The following is a 23025-nucleotide window of genomic DNA, read 5'->3' on the forward strand; positions in this document are numbered from 1 at the left end:
AACAAGAGTTTGACAGCAATTTGGATTCTGTCATATATAAAGTTGACCAGAGCTTTACCTTGAAAATGATTTGTTTTACACTATAATATTCTAACCACAAAGGAATTCCTAAAACAAAGAGCAAAGTTTTGTTTTAGTGATGATTTTCTGACAAGATGAAAAGCACAATGTGACAGGTTTTCACAATGAACTTCCAAGATACCATCATAACAGAGGGTAGTCTTTATTTATTTTTAGGATTTTATGTATTCATTTGTCAGAGCACAAACAGGGGGAGGAGCAGGCAGAGGGGGACACAGGCTCCCTGCTGGTGAGGAGCCCAAAATGGGACTTGATCCCAGGACTCTGGGATCATGACCTGAGCTGAAGGCCGACCCCTAACCAACAGCCATCCAGGCATCCCAAAAGAGGGTAGTCTTCACTGCAATAGATTTCCCAAACCTAAGCCTTTGAAGCACCTTGTCACAATATTTGCAAACTGTTTCTTTTTAACATTTTAACTGCTCTCTGCAATAGACCAGGTCCTTATTTTCTCTTTGGCTGTAATCTGGAGTTTGCCAATAATACTTGCATGAACTTTGAACTACTTCCTGCTTATACTTAAATGGGAAGGATTCAATGAACAGGGCAGCCTGAAGCTATCAAAGAGCTCGAGAGGCAAAGGTCTCCCGCCTCCTGGGCTCTCAGGTAACAAGCCACAGAAGGGCACCCAGCCCAGGAAGAGTCATCAGAACCTTCCAGATAGAGGCTCAAGGCTGCTGGGTAGCCGAATTGGAGAGGGCGCTTGGAGAGGTCAGCAGACATGTGACGGAAAGAGCTGATCTGAGAGGATAAAACTGACACGGAGTAAATAGCTGGGAGTAAAAAAAAAAAAAAAAACACATCCTGACGGGTAGTCTGTTTCCAACTCTCTGAGACTTGCTATACAGTTGTCCAGACCTGCAAATTCCTCCCTTTTCCTCAAGTTATTTGAGCTGTCGTTTGTGGACAGAGAGTCTTAAAAGCACTGCTGAAATAAATGGTGTGAAAGGCTCTGGGGGCAGTTGTGAGAGGAGACAGGACAAGGGCAGAGCCAGAATCAGGGAGGAAGCCCAGCTCCAGCCAACAGCAGCACCACTTCACCATAAGATCAGGGTGGCCCTGCTCGAGTAACAAACATTTTAAATTTTTAAATTATTTGCCCTGCTTCCTGATATTACTCAGCCATTCTGTCAGATTAGGCAGTGTAAATGTGAAATCAGTGAAATACTAATGATCTTTGAAAAGTGAATAACTGATTAAGACCAAGGTTAAACTAAAGCAGATCTCAATAAAAAACATTATGATAGGGGCGCCTGACTGGCTCAGGCAGTAGAATATGCTGCTCTTGTTCTCAGGGTTGGGAGTTCAAGCCCCACACCGGGCATGGAGCCTACTTCAAAAACAAAAACAAAACAAACCATGTTATCACACCAGTGTCCATGATCATCTTTAATATGGGTTGGTTTTTAAGAAGGGGAAAATGTAAGGCGATGTGAACAACAAAGTCCCGATCTGCTTCCAATTTTCTGTTCAGTTTCTATTGTGGGTGGATCCATTAGAACTTTTGCAAAAAGATGCAATTTTTTTAAAAAATCAAGCATAATTTATAGACACCAATAAAATGTTATGATATTGTGGCTATATACTTTAACAATAATAAAATAACTGGGTATAGATTCCCAATGATGTCATCCAACCTGCTCGTGAAGTCTGAATTCCAGGGTTAACAAGCTCTGTATCAAAAGAGAGAAGGCTGTTAACCTAAGCTGCGAAATGTCAAATAAAACATTTTTACCCCCCCCATATGAATGTTAATTTTTAAATGTTCTCAAATAACACAGGTAATTTCTTTAGAACGGTAACATACCTTCACCAGTTTTCTTTGTTGCCAACACCTCGGATGTTTGGTCCTTCATGTTTAGTGAGGAGCCCTTTGCTGGGTGGCATGGCTTTCACTGCTACTGGAGTTGTTAGGTTTGAGTTGTATTTTGATAAAATCTGAAACAAAACATACTCCTTTTTACCAAGTCATTAAAACAACACAACAAATTTGTAAGGTCTTTTAAAACATTCAAGAAAAGCCAAGGAAAATTGAAAGATACGAGTTTTTGAAATTAATAATTTTTCAGCAGCACAGACAGACGTTAAACAGCAAAGAAAAGTTGGAGTTATGAGAAATTGAATTTGGAGGCTTGATTTCTAAAGCCTTTTATAATGTACTCTAAGATTAATAGGAGTAAGCAGCAAATCATCCCTCAGAGCAAATTAAGCCTCTACAAAGTTGTTAGGGAAAATGTATGTAGGAAAAAGGCAAGATACATGCTCAAAAGATCATCAGCTCTTAAAGATTATAAAGAGTCTGAAATATCACCTATGATTTTTTTCATTAAATACAAGGTTTCCCCTCTTCCATGTAGAAATAAAAAGAGAAGGATCAACCACAGTAAAGTGGAAACTCAAGAAAACTCCTTAAAGACAGAAAATGCCCACCCTACTTCTTATAATGCCCAGGAAAACAGAAGACAAAGAAAAAAGGGTAACAAATACTTTGTTGATTGTCACAGGATGAGTCTGCTCTAATGGCATTTAGGTATTCTTCCAAGTACTTTCATCCTTCTCACAGCTCTCCCAAACTAGGTCAGTTGCTAGAATGGTTCTTAACAATTCCACTTGCCCAAGCCATTCCACCAAGCACTGTACTTCCATTAAGGAGGGGGAATGACTGGTGGTTATTTAACAGAGCTGGCAGTTGGTGTACAGACCAGGAGTAGACTAGAGGTAAATGATGATATACATGATGATATTCATGTTAGATGATATTCTAACATTTAAATCAGTGTTTCTCAAACTGAGGTCCAAGATGTCTTGGGTTCAAGAAACGCTGATCTAAGTGGTTCAGGATACTCTACCCTAGAGAACGGGAGGGTAAACGACATTTGTGCTTTTTGCCAGCCATAGCTCCAGTGGAAACAATGGCCAGCATGGCAACTGTGGTTGAACAATTATTACAAAATATTGTAAGAATACATTTCAGAACATGAAGTTAGACAGAAAATACAGTGTGAGGACATAAAAGTATGATGAAGTCATGAGCTTGTACTCAGCTCAGAAGAGCTTCAGCCAGGTGCTCTCAGAAGGGCACAGAATTTAGATTTTCTTAGTTCACAAAACAGCACATTAGCCCACTGAGAAATAAGACCGTTTATATACAGTTTCAGGTCTTCAGATATCTAATTTTGAAAAGAATGTGTCAGAGAAAGAAATAGCATGGAAAAACAACCTGAAGAATATCTTCTGGAATGGTAGTTACTTCTGGAGGTGTAGGTGTTCTCAGCAGATTCTCATAAGAAGAAATTACAGGAGAAGAGGGATCCGCAAAACTCTCAAAACACTTGTCTGAATTTAAAACTAATGATGTACAGTCTTTCATTTCCAAATCATTTGATGAAATATTTGTTTTTGGTAATGGATAATCTGTGCCCCCCTATTGAACAAAAATAAATCATTAAATTATGATGGTATAAAATACAGTGAACAAAAATTGAGTCAGTTTTAGTTCTGTTGCACGAAAGTGACATAGAAGTAAGCACAAAAATGACCTGTTCTTCCTCGACTAAAGAAAATTGAGAAAACAAAGAAATGGCATAGGGAGGACAAAATCAGTCACTAATAATGGCTGAGTTACAGCTTAATATGAAAACTAAACGGACTTGACTGATCTAGATTTAGATCGATTCACCCACCAGTTTCAGGCAACCAGCTGGGCCAGGTGAGAGTAACAGCACGGATGAGCACAAGTGTTCCACACACCCTCACTCTCAAGACTAAGAAAGCCCATCTGATGTAACTTAGCATGAAGTTCACACTAAACTCACCAATCCAGTAGATCCCCTCATTTCCCTAGGGTCAGAGTTAATAAAGAGGGTGAGTCACATCAGTATAGTGCCTTCCACACTGGAACACAAGTAGTGGATTAACTGTAAAAGGCAAGTACTAGCAGGCAATAACCTGAGAGGTACTTAGACTGATACAAATAGCATTTGGTTGGTCTAGAGCAACACTGTTCAATACAATAGCAACAAGCCACACGGGGCTATTTAATTTTAAATTCATCAATTTTTTAAAAATAAAAACTTAGCTCCACAGATATATGGTCACATTTTATGGACAACACTATAGTTTTTTGGACAGTGCAGTCTTCTGCACTGGTTGTCTTTTAAGTATTCACAGCAACTTTAAAAAAGGGTTGAGATATGCTTAAAGTAAATTTGTTCATTGAGAAATATTTGGAAAAAGCCTAAAAAATCACCTGTAATCACCTGTAAATAATCACATTTTGATAGTTTTCATTCTTTTATTCTTTTTCCTTGAAATAAAGTATATTGTGTGTGTGTTTGTATATCCATATGTATGCATGTCATTTTCCATCATTAAATATTTCTTGAAAATATTCTTTATATGTTCTTATCTATTCTTTAAAACATACAGTGTATTTCGCTTCTCCATTACCACTTGACATCCAGATTTTTCCCATTCTTTGCTGTTCTTTCTTCTATAACTTCATTATTATAATTCCTTGTGCCAATGTGCCTTAGAATAAATTCTGAGATATGGTCAAAGTGTATGAAAAAATTTTAAAGCTTTTGCTATACACTGCTAAATTCCCCTCTAGACAGGGCGCCTGGGTGGCTCAGTCATTAAGTGTTTGCCTTCAGCTCAGGTCATGATCCCAGGGTCCTGGGATCGAGCCCTGCATCAGGCTCCCTGATCAGCAGGAAGCCTGCTTCTCCCTCACCCACTCCCACTGCTTGTGTTCCCTCCCTTACTGTGTCTCTCGCTGTCAAATAAATAAAATCTTTAATAAATAAATAAATAAACTCCCTTCCAGAAATGAGTAAAAATACTTGTAAAGCCTGCATTAATCTGTGTTTTTTTTAAAGTGAAGTATAGTTGACATACAATAATCTAAGTTTTTAAAACAGACTGTTGGAGTCTAGAAACAGTAGTATATAGGAGTCATCAAGAAATAGATTAGAGCTTTCAATGTTACGGAACCATACCAGAGCTCTATTGTTCTTTGTAGGAGGAATTTTCAAACCAGGAGTGCAGAATGTAGGTGCTAAGGGAGAATCTGCACAGTCAGCATCTAAAAGACACAAACAATGGCATGAAAAGATATATTTGAAAATAAAGTTGAAATGTTTATTTCAACTTTAGGTTATAAATGTAGTCAAGATAATTTGTGCACTTTCTTAATAACTTAAGAAATAGCTATAGTGTGTGCTTGACTAGACAGGAAGAAATAAAACTTCATATTTGCCTATCTAGTTATCATCGGCACTAATAAAACCTCAGCAAGGCTGCAAGATATAAGAACAATACATAAAAATGAATAGTTCTAGCAAAAGAGCAACAAACTATTAAAAACATAATTTGAGAAAAGCCAACATCTGGGTGGCTCAGTCAGTTAAATGTCTGCCTTCAGGTCAGGTCATGATCCCATGGTCCTGGCATCAGGCTCTGCATTGGGGTCCCTGCTCAGTGGAGAGCTTGCTTCTCTCTCTCCCACTGCTTGTGTGCTCCCTCTCACTCCCTCTTTCTCTCAAATAAATAAATAAAATCTTAAAAAAGATTTTTTTTACAACAACAAAGAAGACATGACACCTACATGTGACTCTATTAAAATCTATGATCTTTATGGAGAAAATAAAATTTCTGAAGAAGAAAAAGGAGGAGAAAGAGGGCAAGGAGATCTGCCTTCTAAGACTTCAACTGGGTTTTTCTAAAGCAGTAATTGAAGCAGTAATTGACTATCAGAACTTTTAGAAAGAGATCCCAGGAACAGAATTATGGGTATAGAGACATTTATACCTCTACCATATATAGTATCATGAAAGAAATCTTAAAAAGAAGAAAAAAAACAATGAGGGGCACCTGAGTGGCTCAGCTGGCTAACCCTTGGTTTGGCTCAAGTCATGATCCATGGGTTGTGAGATCAAGCCATACAGGACTCTGCACTCAGTGGGGAGTCTACTTGAATATTCTCTCCCTTTGCCCCTCCCCCTGCACACACCCGCAGTCTCTCTCTCTCAAATAAATGAACAAACCTTTAAAAAAAAAACCAAAAAGAAAAATTAAATGTTAGAAAAATGACAAGACTGGCAAAAATTTATGAAGTCTGAAAATCATCAAGTGCTGGAAAAGATGGAGAAATAGAAATGTAAACACTGCTGGTGAGAATCAGAACAGCCACTCTCAAGTGGCAAGTTAGCATTTTCTAGAATAGGGGAAGATGTGCATCCCATCTGATTTAGAGGCTCCACTTCTTTTTTTTTTTTTTTTAAGATTTTATTTATTTATTTGACAGAGAAAGATCACAAGTAGACGGAGAAGCAGGCAGAGAGATAGAGGGAAGCAGGCTCCCTGCTGAGCAGAGAGCCCGATGCGGGACACTATCCCAGGACCCTGAGATCATGACCCGAGCCGAAGGCAGCGGCTTAACCCACTGAGCCACCCAGGCGCCCTAGAGGCTCCACTTCTAACATGAGTAACTCACGTGTACAAGGAACAATTTCATCAGGGCACAATTTTGTCAGAGCACTGCCTGTAATAGCAAAAAACAACTACTCCTTAATAAGCAAGTAAATAAATAAAATACGGCTTATTCATACAACACTCAACAATTAAAATGGATGAACTGGATTTACACGAATTGAGTGAAAAAAGCAAGTGGCAGAAGAACACAAATTGGATGTTGCAACTTAAATGAAATTTTCAAACACAACTCTAGAATAATCATCACTTTAGGATAGGAAGGGAAGGAGAATAACAGAGTGAGGATTTAGCTTTAGGTGTAACATGAAGATCTGGAGCAAATTCAGTAAGATGCTAACATATACCTAATCCAAAATTTCCAAGTACACATCCAGACACCTGGGATTCTAAGACCAGCACAGAGAGAAGTTAAGGGCATAGTCTCCAACGTAGAAGGCACTGAAACAGAGCATGGTGTATCAAGCCAAGAGTCTGGAAAAGCAGTGAGGTATGTGAAGCAGAGACTGGAAAATACTCGCCCACCAGCGCCAGCTCCAGCGGAACAGGATGAAGTCAGCCAGGCTAAGGGTTAAGTCTTCAGAAAAGACTGAAAATCAGAATATCAACTCTACCCAGTGCAGTGTTGTGGGGGTCTAAGTTCACCCTAGGAGTCCAGTGCAGGCATCCTGAGTCCAGCAGTTCACCTAAAAACCTGTGTGCAACTGGTAATGTGGAGCCTTAGCTGGGGTGAGCATGAAACAGCTCCACGGGACAACCTGTGACTCCCAGAACTTCACTGAAAACAGTGTCACCAGAAGAGGAGTTCACAGTTAAAAATTAAAGGCTTGTGAGGAAAGGCACCTCCAGGAAAGAACAGAGCAAAATAAAGAGAAGTATCAACACTTTAAACAGTCTTCCAGATACATATATTTAAAATATTCAAAGAGGGGCGCCTGGGTGGCTCAGTGGTTAAGCTCAGGTCATGATCTTGGGGTCCTGGGATCGAGTCCCGCATCGGGCTCTCTGCTCAGCAGGGAGCCTGCTTCCTCCTCTCTCTCTGCCTGCCTTTCTGCCTAGTTGTGATGTCTGTCTGTCAAATAAATAAATAAAATCTTTAAAAAAAAAAAAAAGAAAGAAAGAAGGAAGCCAGTGGTTCTCATTTAAAAAAAGAAAAAAAAAAGAAAATATTCAAAGAGATAAAGGAAGGCACAGAAATTACGAGGCAAGAGAACAGTATTATGGAACGGAAAAAGAACAGTCACATTTGAAAGAAAAATGTATAAAACAGAAAATATCACCAGAGTAAAAATTCAATAGATTAAAATAAAAATTTAGACTCAGGGTAAGAGAAAAATAGCAAAATGGAAGAAAGTTCTAACTAAAGCACAAGGTAGCAGAGACAAAAGGAAGGAAAATATCAAAGGGAAGTTAACCTGAAGAATAAATACTGAAGAATAACATTCTAAAATACAGTGTACAGGAAACCCAGGAAAAAATTAGGGGAGGAATTAGGGGAGAGGTAATTTTGTTAAAGAGAGAATCTCAGAGTATTTTCAAAAATTTTCAAAAATTAATGACATGAGTCCTTAGTTCAAAAATCATACCAAATTCTAAGCATAATAGATTTTAAAAATATATATTTTAAAATTATAGAGAAATGTAGAATGTCAAAGATATTGACAAAAATCTTACTACCAGGAAGAAAAGACCAACAATCTACAAAGAAAAGCGAATCAGACCCACAGTATTCTGCTTATCAGCAATGGACACCAGATGACAATGAAATAATTTCTTTATAAAATATTGAAGAAAGTCAGCTGTCAACCTATTGTCTATAAGCAGTTAAATTATTGTTAAAAATGAATGAATGAGAAAGAAAAATTAAAAAAGTCTTCAGACACAAAACCAGAGATGACTTCTCGCAGACTAGAAATAACATCTCTGAAAGAAGTGCTGATGGATGTACTTTAACAAGAAGAAAACTAAACCCAGAAGGAATGAGTGGGATATAAGAAGCAAGAGTAAGTAAAGAAAATGGTAAACAAGTTACTAAACTTTCCCAGGTATGGACTGCAATAATGGTACTTTTGTGGCCTAAGAATAGGGTCAAGATAAAATACAACAGAAACTCTCTTAACAAGGCTCCACTTAACCAAAGTACTAGTGGATAAACCTGAGCTTGCCATTCCTTTCACAAAATACACTGCCTGTGGTTTCTGAAGACTTTCAGTCAGGAAGCTATTCTTTAAAAATCCATCCCACTTCAGAAGTTACACAGATATTCCCCTCCTTCATCATTTTCTAAAAGTTTGCCTCCACTGGGAATTAATTCTGGGTCTGTATGAGGTGGTGGTCGACTCTCTCCCTCTCTTTGGTACAGGCAGGCTCTTTCCAACAAGCCGAGGTCTAAGTTTACTAGAAGTCATTTGTATTTTTTCACTTCTATGTATACCAGAAGTACCTGATAATTTAATAACATATGTAATAACACATTTCATATTAAATAATTTAATAACATTTAACTTAATAACATGTCAGTGAAATTAGTACAAAAAGAGAATTTTTCTGAAAATATGTTTATAAATTTGGAAAGACCTGATGAAGACAAGTTACTTCAAAAAAATATGCCAATAAATTTATATGGACAATTGTAAATTTAAAAAATCACAAACGCTAGAATTTTTTACATTTTTGTGAAAACTAATGTTTTCATGTTTCGTGGGACAAATATGAAAACACTACATGAAAATTTTCTTTCAGATCTTTTAGTATTTTAAAAAAACAGAATTTGAAATGGTAGCTAATGTATTCTGAGTGTGGTTTATATAAGAAAAATAATGTAGAATTCTAATCATTAGGTTGATGCTAAATTTTAAAAAGGTACTACTGACGGCAGCTGGATGGCACAGTCACTTAAGCATCCGACTCTTGGTTTTGGCTCAGGTCGTAATAACTGGGTTGTGATCTCAGGGTTGTGAGATCAAGCCCCGAAACCAGCTTTGAACTCTGCGTGGAGTTACTTAAATTTCTCTCCCTCTCCCATTGCCCCTCCCCTCTAAAATAAATAAATAAATCTTTTTAAAAAGGTACTATTGGCTCTGTATCAAAAGTTTGGTAACTGGGCGCCTGGGTGGCTCAGTGGGTTAAGCCGCTGCCTTCGGCTCAGGTCATGATCTCAGGGTCCTGGGATCGAGTCCCGAATCGGGCTCTCTGCTCAGCAGGGAGCCTGCTTCCTCCTCTCTCTCTGCCTGCCTCTCTGCCTACTTGTGATCTCTCTCTGTCAAATAAATAAATAAAATCTTTAAAAAAAAAAAAGTTTGGTAACTAAATACACACACACACACGTTTTTAGTAAACTTGTTAAAAACAACAAGCCGAGATACTGACTATAATCAGGAAAAATATGAAAAACATACCAGAGAATTATATCTTTCTACAGTATGAAATCATGTTGCACCTGATGGGATGATACTTTATATAATTCAGTGTTATGAACTGAAAAGATGCAGATACAGAACCATTTCTGTACAAAGATAATCTAGAAAGAGGATAGCTGAGAACTAATGTGATTGCTATACTTACCATTTTTTTTCAACTGCTGGAGGCCAGGAGTGACAAAGAAATTATCACTGGTCATTGGTTCTGGTTCTGTGGCCTCTTCCCTGGTGAGAATCATAGGGAAATTAAGTTTAAAAAAAGTTAATATTGAACCTCTGGGAAAAAAATCAATCTTACTATATGTCAAGAAGTCTGGACAAACATTCAGTTCTGCTTTAAGGAACAGAAGTCCCATGGAACTAATCTTTTTAAAAAAATTTTTTAAATTAATGTATACCCACGGGTCAAAAAAGGTTATACACCATTTTGTATTGACAGGTGTGACTTAGAAGCAGGTTAAGAAACTCTGACCTGGGATGTCTGGGTGGCTCAGTCAGTTAAGGGGCTCAGATCATAATCCCAGGTCATGATTGAGTCCCGCATCAGACTCCCCGCTCAGTGAGGTGCCTGGTTCTCTTCCTCCTCTGCCTACTTGTGCTCTCTCTCTGTCAAATAAATAAACAAAATCTAAAAAAAAAAAAGAAAAAAAAAGAAAAGAAACTCTTGACTTAAGGGCAAGCCACAAGTTTAACTCATTAGTTCAAATATAGGAATTATATAGCTCATGGTTTCAAAACCATGAAGTGGAATTTTGCAATCATAACCAGACATAGATTAAGAACTTTTCATTTTTTTGGACTAAAAAGACTGATCCTGTCATCTAGTTACTAAGGGTATTCCAGTCAATTACCCAGATGTCTGAAATATAGTTATAAAGAGGAGTGTCATCAAGTATTACAAGCTGGTTCAATTAACCAACTGTCCTAGCATAATTCTTTTTTTTAAGATTTTATTTGTCAGAGAGAGAGAGAATAAGCTAGGAAGCGGCAGTCAGAGGGAGAAGCAGGTTCCCCACTGAGCAAGGAGCCCAATGCAGGGCTCAACAGCTCCCACCAGCCAAAGGTAGACAATTAACTGAGCCACCCAGGCATCCCTGTCCTAGCATAATTTACAGAACATTCTTATTCAAAAACACCTTCTTATATAAATTATTTAAATTTAGATTTGGTTCCTGGGCTATTCTATTCTAGTTACAGATCTATTCTGGGACAGTTTTATACTGTTTTACTTATTATAGCTTTATATATTTTCATATTAGGGGGTCAAATTCCCTCATTATTCTTATTTTTCATTATTTTTTTAAGCTACTCCTACTTTCTATTTCTTCCAAATAATTTTTTTAATAAGATTTTATTTATTTGACAGAGCTAGAGAGAGAGAGAGGGAACACAAGCAGGAGGAGTGGGAGAGGGAGAAGCAGGCCTCCTGCCAAGTAGGCAGCCCAATGCAGAGCTTGATCCCAGGACCCTGGGATCATGACCTGAGCTGAAGGCAGTTGCTTAACAACTGAGCCACACAGGTGCCCCTATTCTTCCAAATAACTTTTGGAATCATTTTATCAAATATCCCTTTCTCCTTAAAAAATCCTAATGAGGCTTTGTTGTAAATGCATGACATCAGTAAGTTAATTTGTTGTGATTAAACATCTTAGCAATATTCAGTCCATCTTCAGATGAAGAAAAACATTACATTCCCTAATTTCCCCTTTATATAATTCAGAAATGTCTTACAGTTTTTATCACACAAACCTTTTTACCTATCACCGATGTTGGTATTTTATTTTGTTTTTTTCCACTTTGTTTAGAAATTATTTTTTTTTTAAGATTTTATTTATTTATTTGAGAGAGAGAGCAAGACCCAGGAGAGAAGCAGAGGGAGAGGGAGAAACACACTCCTCACTGAGCAGGGATCCTGATGTGGGGCTCAATCCAGGGACTCCGGAATCATGACCTGAGCTGAAAGCAGACGCTTAACAGACTGAGCCACCCAGGTGCCCACAAAATTATGTTTTAATAAAATAAAGGAAAGCACATTATTTTACATGGTTATAACTGTATAACATATATCAGTCTCTTTCTTGAAACTTTAGATGAGTTTCTTGAGTAGCCCAGGTACAAAACATGGCCTAAACATACTTCTTACTGGCCAGATATCAAGAATGACATTAAATGATGGTGACAGATAGCTTCATTATTGAGATACCCATAGCTTATCATGTTAATGAAATATTCTATTTTGACTTTGACCAAGCATTTTAAATGAGGAATGAGTATCAGATTTTTCTCAAATTCCTATTGGTATCTATTGAGATTATCCTTTCTCTTATAAAGTGATTAAAATAATGTATTTTATGAGTTTCCAAGTATTAAACTATCTTTGCATTCCTAGGATAAGCTTAACTTGAAAGTTGTTCACTACACTTTTAATATTCTGCTAAAATCAATTTGTGAGTATTTTAATTGGGATTTTACATCCATATTCTAAATTAGAATAGCTATACTTTCCTTTTGTGTGCTTTGTCAGGGTTAGTATCAAGGGTATGTCAACCTCATAAACTAAACTGCAGCATTTTTCTGTCTTATTCTACTTTTAGAAAAAGAATTTTTTTTAGTCTATGCTCCAGTAAAACTTTATTTACCAAAAAATGGGCAGCAGGCTGGACTTGGCCTGCAGCAGTAGTTTGTAGACCCCTGATAATGAGCTCCTTTTAAAGGTAATTATTTTTATAGCATCTCATTCTTAAGGCAATTTATAACTTTGTTATCCACTCTATTCCACTGACTCAATGTGGTAAGCAGCAATGGGTATGGTTATATGCATTTTACTAGTGAGGAAATGGAAAACAGGTTTTATGAATCTGAAGAGTCCAGGTGAAATGCTGGGACCCACAATATAATGTATATCCCCTCCTCAGGAAAATAACTTTTTTTTTTTTTTTTTTTTTGGAAAATAACTTTTTATGTAAGATGAAATGTATATATTCTATGACATTATGAAAGGATTAATCCAGAAAACCATCTGTGCTCAGAGCTTTTTGTAGTTAGTTCTTTGATAGCTTTTTCAGTTTTCTTCTCTTTTGGTCTGTACAGGTTTTCTATTTCAAGATGATTTTGATAACTGTGTATTATTTTAAAAAATTTTCAATTATCTGAATTTTCCATATTTCCCAATACTATCCCCTATAGTATTTCTAATAGATTAAAGAATAATAATTATAGCCCTTCCTTCCTAATTCTGCTATTTGCATTTACGTTTAAGTATGAACCAGTTCTTAGATTTATCAACACTACTCTTCTAAAAATCTTTTTTTTTTCTTCTAAAAATCTTTTATAATCACATTTTATCTTTGGTGTTTACTCCCTCTCTTTGTCCCACAACAAAGATTTTTGAGGTTTTTAATTGACTCCTTAGGTTGAATGTTTATTTGACTTCTTTAATAATTACAGTTCTTAACGATACGGATTTATCTTTAGCTCTTGCTTGGCTGCTTTAATATGGGGCATTTTCATTTTCATTGTAACTCTTTAAGTACCACTTCCACACTATTCACTCCACAAAAATGGGTCACTGAGCTTCTAATTCATATTAAAATACCTACACTCAAGAACACCTCTAACACCTCTACCGGGACCTCTAAATCAACATGGAAACACATCCACCTTTAACCGAGGCTGCAGGTTTTCCTGTCTTCATTGTTTTCCCAAACATCATCGCAGGTAAGTCTGTGATTTATCCTGGATCCCCAAGTCTTTCCCCACATCTCCATGCAAAATCATTCACAGGTTCTTACTGACTCTACCTCTTCTCTATCCCTCCAAATGCCAAACCCTATCAATTACTCCTACAGCATCTAACTGGAAATCCAAGAGCTCACACTTTACTTACGGAATTGGTGATTCAGGGAAGTTTGAAATGTAAAGTTTATTTGAAGGAAAGTTACAGTCTGAAATGTCGTATCTCTTCTAGGAAAAATCAATCATACAAAAGATTTAGAAAGTCAGATAAAATGTGCCTTTTTTGAAAGTGGCTTACCTTTTATTCCCCTTCATATTTTTAAGTCCCATTGTGTAGTCTTCATTTAAACAGGCAGTATAGTCAGAGATACCGAAGTGTTCTAATTTAGGAGTTACACACTCAAAATCATCCATCTTCAGAGCACATTTTGGAGTTTTTAGTACTTTATCTAGTAACTGTTTAGAAGATGGAGTTAAATTTTTTGGCTCTTCCTCATGGTCATTTACTGCCTGTGGAAGGTTTGGTGGAACTTGGGATATCATGTACCGTTCAAGTCCAAAATCGGAAAGTTGCGGACTCCGTGGAGACTTCTCAGAACCAGAAGTCCTCGGAATAGCAGGATCAGATAGACTGTCCTTCACATCAGGCATTTGAAAATTTTCATGCTTAGTGGACTCTGATTCAGAGTCAATGATTTCTTGTTCACCCACTGTGAGGAAGAACCAAGGAGGTCATATTTTGGTCAAACATCAAACCACAAAATTCCATGTACTAAAACCATATAAAACAGCTCCATTTGAAATGTCCCAAATCAGCAAAGGTCCTGATTTCCTCCTTAGTCTCTAAAGTTGTTTTTTTTTTTTTAAGATTTTATTTATTTATTAGTCTCTAAAGTTTTATTTCAATTGTCCCTTTAGGAAATTTCTGACATGTACCTCTTGTGTAGCCATATCCCATTTTGAGGACATTTAAGAAGTAAACTAAAATGTTAAACGATGAAAAATCAATGCAAATAAAAGTCCAATATCCTTACTTTCTCAGTTACTGTGATTTACCCATCTCTCTTAATAGATTGTAGAATCACTTTACCATTTTATGACATTAAGCACAGGGTGGAATTAACGATGATCTAGATTTAACATGAAGTATAGTATTATTTTAGATTTTTCATTTATAGATACCTAACTTAAAAAGGAAAGACTATTAAACCAGGATAAATTTTTATCCTCAGTTTAGAACACATGTAACAAAAGTCTGGTTGAGGAAAATGACAAGAGAGCATTAGAAACAAATATAGTTTCTCAACCCTGAGTAGGTTATATCTGGCTCCAGACCTCATATGCCCAACCACCACACTGAGCATTTCAGACGAAATAACTGAAAAACAACTACACTTTTCCGCCACAGTCCTTTGCCATTCCTTGCATACATTAATGGTTTGGGTTTTTTTTTTAAGATTTTATTTATTTACTTGACAGAGAGAGATCACAAGTAGGCAGAGGGACAGACAAAGAGAGAGGGAGGAAGCAGGCTCCCCTCTGAGCAGGGAGCCTAATGCGGGGCTCGATCCCAGGACCCCGAGATCATGACCTGAACCGAAGGCAGAGGCTTTAACCCTCTGAGCCACCTACGTGCCCCGCAAACATTAATGCTTAATGAATTTAGTGTGGGACCCAAGTGGCAGTTAAAAGGTCTGGGATTGCACTATGATGCCAAGAAAGATTAAGAAAGAGAAATAACAGGTTTTAGTGCAAGACAACAGAAAGTCAAAGAGGATAACCAGAAGAAGATAACTGGATTTGGCCAGGATCTGGGCAGAGACTAACTTAAGAAAGGAAAGGGCTTCAGTGAGATAACAAGGTATGGAGAACGGAACAGGTGAAAGAAAATGCAGGACAGATGTAAAATGTGTAGCATGCAGTGGAGAAGAAAATGAACCAGTAATTAGAAAGGGTACCAGATAGGAAGAAAAAATGGAGGAGTTGAGATGAAGGAAGACAAATAAAAACGTGTTTAGACACCCCCCGCCCCGTACCGGGACGAGTGCTTGAATGTTTCACTCCATTTAATTTTTTTTTTTTAAGATTTTATTTATTTATTTGACAGACAGAGATCACAAGTAGGCAGAGAGGCAGGCAGAGAGAGAGGAGGGGCAGCAGGCTCCCTGCTGAGCAAAGGGTCTGATGTGGGACCCGGGATCATGACCTGAGCCAAAGGCAGAGGCTTTAACCCACTGAGCCACCCAGGCGCCCCTCCATTTAATTTTTGTATTAATTGTTTCAAGCATGAAATACCTTAGGATCTTTTTCTTTGCTTTTATAGGTAAAGGTATCAAACAACGTTCTGGAAAACACTCAGCTGATTAAAATTTAAAGAGCAAGACTTGAACCCACATCTTTTGATTCCAAACACTACCATTTGTTTAAGAATAAGGAGGGAGGGAGTTCATACAAAGATCTGTTTTAGATGACCTTGAATAGATAACATTTGGTTGCCAAACTGGAAATATGAATTGTAACAACTGCACATATTGAAAGAAATGGGAAAAAGTTTCTCCATAATTTGTTGCATTTTTTTTTAAAGATTTTATTTATTTATTTGACAGAGAGAGAGACAGCACAAGTAGGCAGAGCAGCAGGGAGAGGGAGGAGCTGGCTTCTCTTGGAGCATGGAGACCAATACGGGGCTCGTTCCCATGACCCTGGGATCATGATCTGAACCAAAGGCAGCTGCTCAACCAACTGAGCTATCCAGGTGCCCCTGTTGCATTCTTTTTAAGAATGAAGTATTTGGGGGAAAAAAAAAAGAATAAAGTATTTGGGGGCACCTGGGTGGCTCAGTGGGTTAAAGCCTCTGCCTTCGGCTCAGGTTATGATTCCAGCCAGGGTCCTGGGATTGAGCCCTGCATCCGGCTCTCTGCTCAGCAGGGAGCCTGCTTCCCCTCCTTCTCTCTGCCTGTCTCTCTGCCTACTTGTGATTTCTGCCTGTCAAATAAATAAATAAAATCTTTAAAAAAAATAAAAAATAAAAATAAAATGGGGTCTTTCAGACATTGGTACACATCCGTCCCAGAATCCTTTGGATCCAAAAGAATATAAAAGGGATAAATTTAGGCTATACATTTTCTGGTCCAGCTAAGAGATCCAACAGACTGGAGGAAGTGAAGACGAGCACATTTTTTTCTTTAAAGATAGGATTTTCTTTGTTTTGACTGGTAATAGGAAATGAACTAGGATAGGGTACTATTTTGTATGCATGATAAACAAGGATGCGTTAAATATGGAGTATGTACCATACCAAAAAAAAAAAAGAAAAAAAAGTTACAGACTTTGGTTTCTTGACTTTTGGCCCCTGGAAAAGCTGAAGATTTACTTTCTGTTTAGGCATTGTGCTTTCTGTTAATTTGGAGAAATGTTATAAAAGCTACCAAAAACCTATTCTTGTATTTATCACAAGGTTATCACTGATGAGATTAATAAAATCATCATCATATCAGTGCCTCTTGGGAGATATTATCATTCCCACTTTGCAAGTGAGGAAAAAGCAATTCAAAGAAATTATCCAGGGTCACACACATGTAGTAACTGGTGGAGCCAGTACTTTAATCTATAGCTTGTTTACAATTAAGTCAACTGAATTCTTTCCACTGTACCGTGCAGACTGTTCAATTGACTCTCCACACATATCCTCAATATACATTCGCTGAATTTAACTAATGGTTTACTTATGTACAAAGATCATTCTCTTCACAGAAACAAAGACAATGAAGCATACTGAAATTAGTCATTCATAGGCATGGGCCTAACAGTACTTAACACAGGGTGATTACCACACCAGGTACTATTCTAAACAAATTTTATCTCATTCAATCCTTATACAACCTCAGAGGTAGATACTATTAAACATTTCCACTTTACAGATGAGACACTGAGGTACAACGCTCAGTAACTGGTCAAAGATAATACAGCTAATAAATGATGGAAATAGAGATTTGCATTCAGATTGTGGGTGAAATTCTAAACCACCATGCTATACTAACCTTCATTAAAACTGTAGAACTTAAAAAGGCCTTTTCAATTTATAATGCCCCAAATTTCTCATTCTACAGAAGAGAAAATTGAGAAGAAAAAGGAAATAGCATACTTTAAGATTAGTCCCTCAGCTATTTACTGGCAAAGCTGACTAGAAACCAACTATCCTGAAATCATGTAGATTTATATCCTGTACTCTTCTTTTACCTAGTACTTTGGAAAAGAGAGCAAGGACTGTCTTTGTTTTACACCACCAATCAGCACTGCATCCACCACAGTGATGAGTAAATAATGATCACGCATGACAGTCATAATGGCAGAGCTAGAACCAGAAAGCATGGCCAAGTCCAGAGTAGTCATATTTAATCATGCAGGCTTCCTTCTTTAATACTACACAAATACCGTAAAATACAAGTTGTCCACACCTGAATCTTTCTTGGCACGTGGATTATATCCATACTTCTGGAAAAACTCTCTTATTTTCATGATATCCACTGAAATTTTTTTCATCAATACTTTTGTTGCCTTTATGAAACCAATGCTTTCTTGACTTTCCCAACTTGCTTGATCAAGAAGAATACTGACATCATCCTTTTATAAGGAAAAAAGTACATTATAATTTCTGTCTTTTGACTAAGTCTATTTAGATTTTAAAAATTATGATACAAAGATGATACATTAATATTGCAGAAGCTATACCTTTAGAGTCTGGACTTCTGAATGAAGGTCATATAAAATTCTCATTGGATAATCTTCATAGTCTTCAATATGAATAGAGAAAGGAAAAGTACAAAATAGAAAATATAATTTAGTGTTGTTTCCCAGAATCATAAAATCCTTGTCAATATTTACTCATAATTTATCCATCAATTAAAAAAAAAAGTTAAGGCCTTTCTTTCAAACTTTATGAAATTATAACATACAAAAATCATAAGTATATCGCTTCATGAATTTTGAAAGCAAACATACCCTACATAGTCAGTACTCAGATGAAGAAGGGAAGAAGGGAGGGAGAAGGAGAAAATGTAATCTGACTTAGCAAGTTTTTTATGGTGAGAAACTTCTGGTTCCTAGTTTTAAAATCTTTGCCAATGACAACACTTACATTTTCTTCTAAGTGCTTTATTGTTTGCTTTTTGCATTTAGAGCTACAGCCTACCTGTAGCTACAAGCTACAATACAATCTAATTGATTTTTTTAATATAGCAAGAAGTAAGGATCAAGATCCATTCTTATTTTCCATATGAGTGTCCAACTAGCCTGACACCATTTATTGAAAAGACATCCTTCACCCACTGTACTGTCACCTTATTAATCAGTTGCAGTATGTATAATATACATCATGTAAAAGCAGTTTTTTAAATAATTTCTTTCTAAAACACACCTCCTTTGAAGATGTCCCTTCATTGCTAAAAGCAGACTAATTTTCATTTCGGAAGGGCAAGTCAACACAATGGTGATACTTCATACCCACTAGAATGACTATATTCAAAAAGATAAATAATAATAAATGAGGATGTAGAGAAACTGCAATCTTCATTCATTGCTGGTGCAAATGTACAATCATGTATACACTTTGGAAAATAATTTGGCAGCTCTTCAAAAAGATAAACATAGGGTTATCACATGACCCAGCAATTCTACTTTGAATCACATAGCAAACAGAACTGAAAACATTATGTTCACCCAAAAACTCACTCATAGATGTTTACATACATTCATAATAGCTACAAAGTGGAAACAACCCAAATGTTCATGAACTGATAAATAAACACAGTGGGCTGGTATAGCCATACAATGGAATATTATTCAGCAATAAAATGAAATGAGGTACTGATATATGTTTATGACATGAATAAACCTTACAACATTATGCTAAAATAAGTCAATCACAAAAGCCCACCAATTGTATGATTTGTTTTATCTGAAATATCCAGAATAGGCAAATTTATACGGACAGAAAATAGATTAGTGTTTGCATAAAACTAGTGTGGTAGGTGGAGGTGGGACTATGGGGAGTGGATATTAACAAGCAAGAGAGTTTCTTTTGAGGGTGATGAAAATCTAAACTTACTATAATGGTTGCACAACTCTGTGAGTATATAAAAAAAACCACTGAATTGTATCCTTTATTTCTTTAAAGATTTATTTTAGAGAAAGAGAGAGCATGTGCAGAGGGAAGGAGCAGAGGGAGAGAGAATCCCTAGTAGACTCCATGCTGACTCATCACTGTGATCATAATAGGTGAGATTTTTTGGTGATCATTTTCTCTATCACAATTCCATATTTTCTGTAATACATACTGGCTGCAAATAGAAAAATCATTCTAACTTTTTCTTATAAAACCAGACGAAAATGCAAAATGTCTGTATACAGTTATGCTGGTAAGAGGGTAAATTGGCACAAGCTTTGTGGAAAGCAATTCAGCTATCTCTCAAGAATCCAAAAAGGCACCAAGCTGGCTCAGACCCTTGAGTATGTGACTCTTGATCTCAGGATCATGATTTCAAGCCCCACATCAGGCACAGAGCTCAACAACAACAACAACAAAAAAAAAAAAAAAAAAAGAGAGAGAGAAAGAAAACAAAAAATAATGAAATACTAATAGTGGTGTCTTTAAGTGGTTGAGTTACAAGAAATATTTATTTTCCTCTTTCTACTATATCTCAAAATTTTGCCATGTACACGAATTGTTTTACAGTCAAAAGAATAAATATTTTTAAATAGCTGGAACACTTCATAATATAACTAAAGTAAAAGGAGTCTGTGTCTACAGGATGCAATATTTTAAGGCAAATAACAATTATGACATTTATAAAATAATCTCAAAATCTGAATGAAACAATTAAAAAAACTCTAGCATAAAGATTAGTGGTGAAGAATTCTGCTATATTTATTTTTTTAAAGAGCAGTATTCAGGGGTGCCTGGCTGGCTCAGTCTCATAAGCATGTGACTCTCAGTCTCTGGGTCTTGAATTCGAGCTCCACATTGGGTGTAGAAGAAGGGAGGGAGGGAAAAAAAGCAGTACTGAGTCCTAGTGTTTGTGTTGGCAATACTGTTTGCTGAAAAAACACGGGCATTTCCTGCAACTGTGGACAATTTGGGTGAGACAAAGTCACTGTGCATGTAAAGAACCCTGCTAAATAAATGCATTTTGTTTTATTATATTGTATTTTTATTGATAAATACCCATTATATGTGACTTGAAAGCATATCATGCACGCATTATGAGCTCAATCTGTCAATTTACATTCTTAGTCTATGCTGTTTCTCTTCGCAACACAGTAATAGCGCTATTTCATTATTTGAGGAGAGCAAATGTAGTCGTACATAAAAGTGGAAACAGCCACAACATATTTGAGGGGCGCATAAGAATAATGAAAAGGTGACACTTGTCACCTCGGAACTCTAACGACAAACATCGAGCATTTTGATAGGCGTACCACGCCCCATTCCGTATCTCTTTCGAAGCACTCCTCCCCACTGTAGACGATAACCTTTCTGCAAGTGTGTGCGTTTTCACGTGTTAAGGTCCTTTTCAAATGCCGCACTCGGGGCTGGCTGGGGCGGCCGGGTGGGTCGCAGTAGCCGCGATCTCCCCGATGCCCGCCCACTTCACTCACCGCTCTCCTCGCCGTCCAGTACTCGCTGCAGCCGAGCCGTCTCGCTGTCTAGGGTGATGGCCAGCGACCGTAGCTTCGCGTGGAAGCTTCGGATCAGATCCATGGGTAAGGACTCCCCCGCGGGACACTAGACGCTGGAAGATCCCACCGCTCCGCTCGCGCCCGCCACTAGTTTGAATCTCTTTGCGCCGGAAGCGTCCCGTGTCCGCGGAGTCGCTCAAGTCCTCTCTCGCGAGAGCTGAAGTGTCGCGAGAAGGGGCAAGGCCGTTCCGAGAGACCAGCGCGCCTCCGGGATCGCGACCGCCAGCTTGCGGAGGACAGGAGGTCAGCCGTGGTCTCCTGAGGGCCGCGGCCGGTGAGTTGGTTGGCATATTTGGTTCTTTCACGAGTCCCCTTCTTTCCCCTGTCGCGCCTGGCTGGGATCCCCGCTTTGTATGGGGTGCGGTGTGCGTTGTCGGGGTTGGCCGAGAGGCAAGGGAGCCGGTTTTGCGCTCGCTCGCCCGCCTTGCTGCTTCCGTCAGTGTTTGTGCGACTTCTGCCGCCTCAGCAGGTGCCATGTTCCTGACCGCCCTCCTCCGCCGTAATCGCATTCCTGGCAGACAGTGGATTGGGAAGCACCGGCGGCCGCGGACCGTGTCTTCCCAGGCGAAGCAGAACATGATCCGTCGCCTGGAGATAGAGGCGGAGAACCATTACTGGCTGAGCATGCCCTACCTCACCGCGGAGCAGGAGTACGGCCACGCCGCGGGGCGCAGGGCGGCAGCCTTCGAGGCCATTAAGGCGGCCAGCATGTCCAAGTTCCCCCCCCACAGATTTGTGGTAGACCAGCTCGACCATCTCAATGTGAGCAAGAAGTGGTCCTGACCCGGAGGCAGTCACAGGGCTGCCACCTCTGGACTGATTCTGGAACCGAAGGGCGGGGGGGGGGGGGCAGTCTTCCTGAACAGCAGGCATGAGTGTAGTGGTCTGCATGTAGAGTATCTGGGGCTCCAAACTCTCTAATAAAACTTCATAGTTAAGTCTCTGTGACAGTGTTTCCTATTCCGTCACCCTGATGGGAAGAGATTTCCTAAGTCACAGAGGATCTAGAATGTATTCCGGATGAAAGCTTCAAAAAAAGCTACGAACTATGGTTTGGAATCTATGTTTAAGTATGAGATACTTGATGGGGCCTTACCTTTCTTACGAAGAATAATTGCCTAAACATAAGTGGAAAAAAAGTTTTTTTGGTTAAACATACTCCTAAAAATAGCATTTTCTTCTGGGATTGCTACTAAAAGATACTTAAATGAAGTAAAAGGTATTCATCAGAACTGCTACGTGAAGTATTTTAAAAACATTTTGAGGTGCCTGGGTGGCCCAGTCCTTAAGCATTTACCTTCAGCTCAGATCACGAGCCCAGCATCCTAGGATTGAACCCTGGGTCAGGCTCCCTGCTTGTGCTCTCTCCTTTTCTCTGTCAAATAAAAGCTTAAAAAAAATAAAATGTAAAAACCTCTTCTGAGGTACCTGAGTGGCACAGTCAGTTAAGCCCCACTAACTTGTGGTTTCCCCGGAGGTGGTGAGATCCAGTCCTGCATAGGGCTTCATGCAGGGCGGAAGGGTGTGGGGGCAGGCGCTTCTTAAGATTCTCTCTCTCTGC

The 23025-nt window shown here is 38.2% G+C and overlaps 2 protein-coding genes across 4 annotated transcripts; one reads left to right on the plus strand and one right to left on the minus strand.

Annotated features, from left to right (window-relative positions):
• Positions 1-1443: 1443 nt before the first annotated feature.
• SKA3 (spindle and kinetochore associated complex subunit 3) lies at positions 1444-21533 on the minus strand. 2 transcript variants are annotated; one of them, XM_059378040.1, is made up of 9 exons: positions 21384-21533; positions 18459-18520; positions 18185-18350; positions 14026-14437; positions 10138-10217; positions 5082-5167; positions 3302-3505; positions 1889-2019; positions 1444-1754 (listed from the first exon to the last, which is right to left on the minus strand). In XM_059378040.1, the coding sequence occupies exons 1-8, from the start codon at positions 21484-21486 to the stop codon at positions 1891-1893; spliced, it is 1242 nt and encodes a 413-aa protein (XP_059234023.1). In that variant the 5' UTR covers positions 21487-21533; the 3' UTR covers positions 1444-1754; positions 1889-1890. The 2 variants fall into 2 exon arrangements, with proteins under 2 accessions (XP_059234023.1, XP_059234024.1); XM_059378041.1 differs by lacking the exon at positions 3302-3505.
• A 102-nt stretch (positions 21534-21635) lies between these two features.
• MRPL57 (mitochondrial ribosomal protein L57) lies at positions 21636-22402 on the plus strand. 2 transcript variants are annotated; one of them, XM_059378044.1, is made up of 2 exons: positions 21636-21738; positions 21931-22402. In XM_059378044.1, the coding sequence occupies exon 2, from the start codon at positions 21939-21941 to the stop codon at positions 22245-22247; it is 309 nt and encodes a 102-aa protein (XP_059234027.1). In that variant the 5' UTR covers positions 21636-21738; positions 21931-21938; the 3' UTR covers positions 22248-22402. The 2 variants fall into 2 exon arrangements, with proteins under 2 accessions (XP_059234027.1, XP_059234028.1); XM_059378045.1 differs by having other exon boundaries at positions 21645-21738; positions 21934-22402.
• Positions 22403-23025: the final 623 nt, after the last annotated feature.

Source organism: Mustela nigripes, chromosome 15 (genome assembly GCF_022355385.1).
Source record: "Mustela nigripes isolate SB6536 chromosome 15, MUSNIG.SB6536, whole genome shotgun sequence".
NCBI classification, from domain to species: domain Eukaryota; kingdom Metazoa; phylum Chordata; class Mammalia; order Carnivora; family Mustelidae; genus Mustela; species Mustela nigripes.

Excerpts from the sequence above, each read along its gene's own strand:
- SKA3 (XM_059378040.1), bottom strand. The coding sequence starts at position 21,486 with ATGGATCTGATCCGAAGCTTCCACGCGAAGCTACGGTCGCTGGCCATC. Across the intron at positions 18,521-21,383 it reads ACTGGACGGCGAGGAGAGCG|ACTATGAAGATTATCCAATG; the intron begins GTGAGTGAAGTG and ends TTCATATTGAAG. Across the intron at positions 2,020-3,301 it reads TTCCAGAAGATATTCTTCAG|ATTTTATCAAAATACAACTC; the intron begins GTTGTTTTTCCA and ends GTTTTGTTTCAG.
- MRPL57 (XM_059378044.1), top strand. The coding sequence starts at position 21,939 with ATGTTCCTGACCGCCCTCCTCCGCCGTAATCGCATTCCTGGCAGACAG.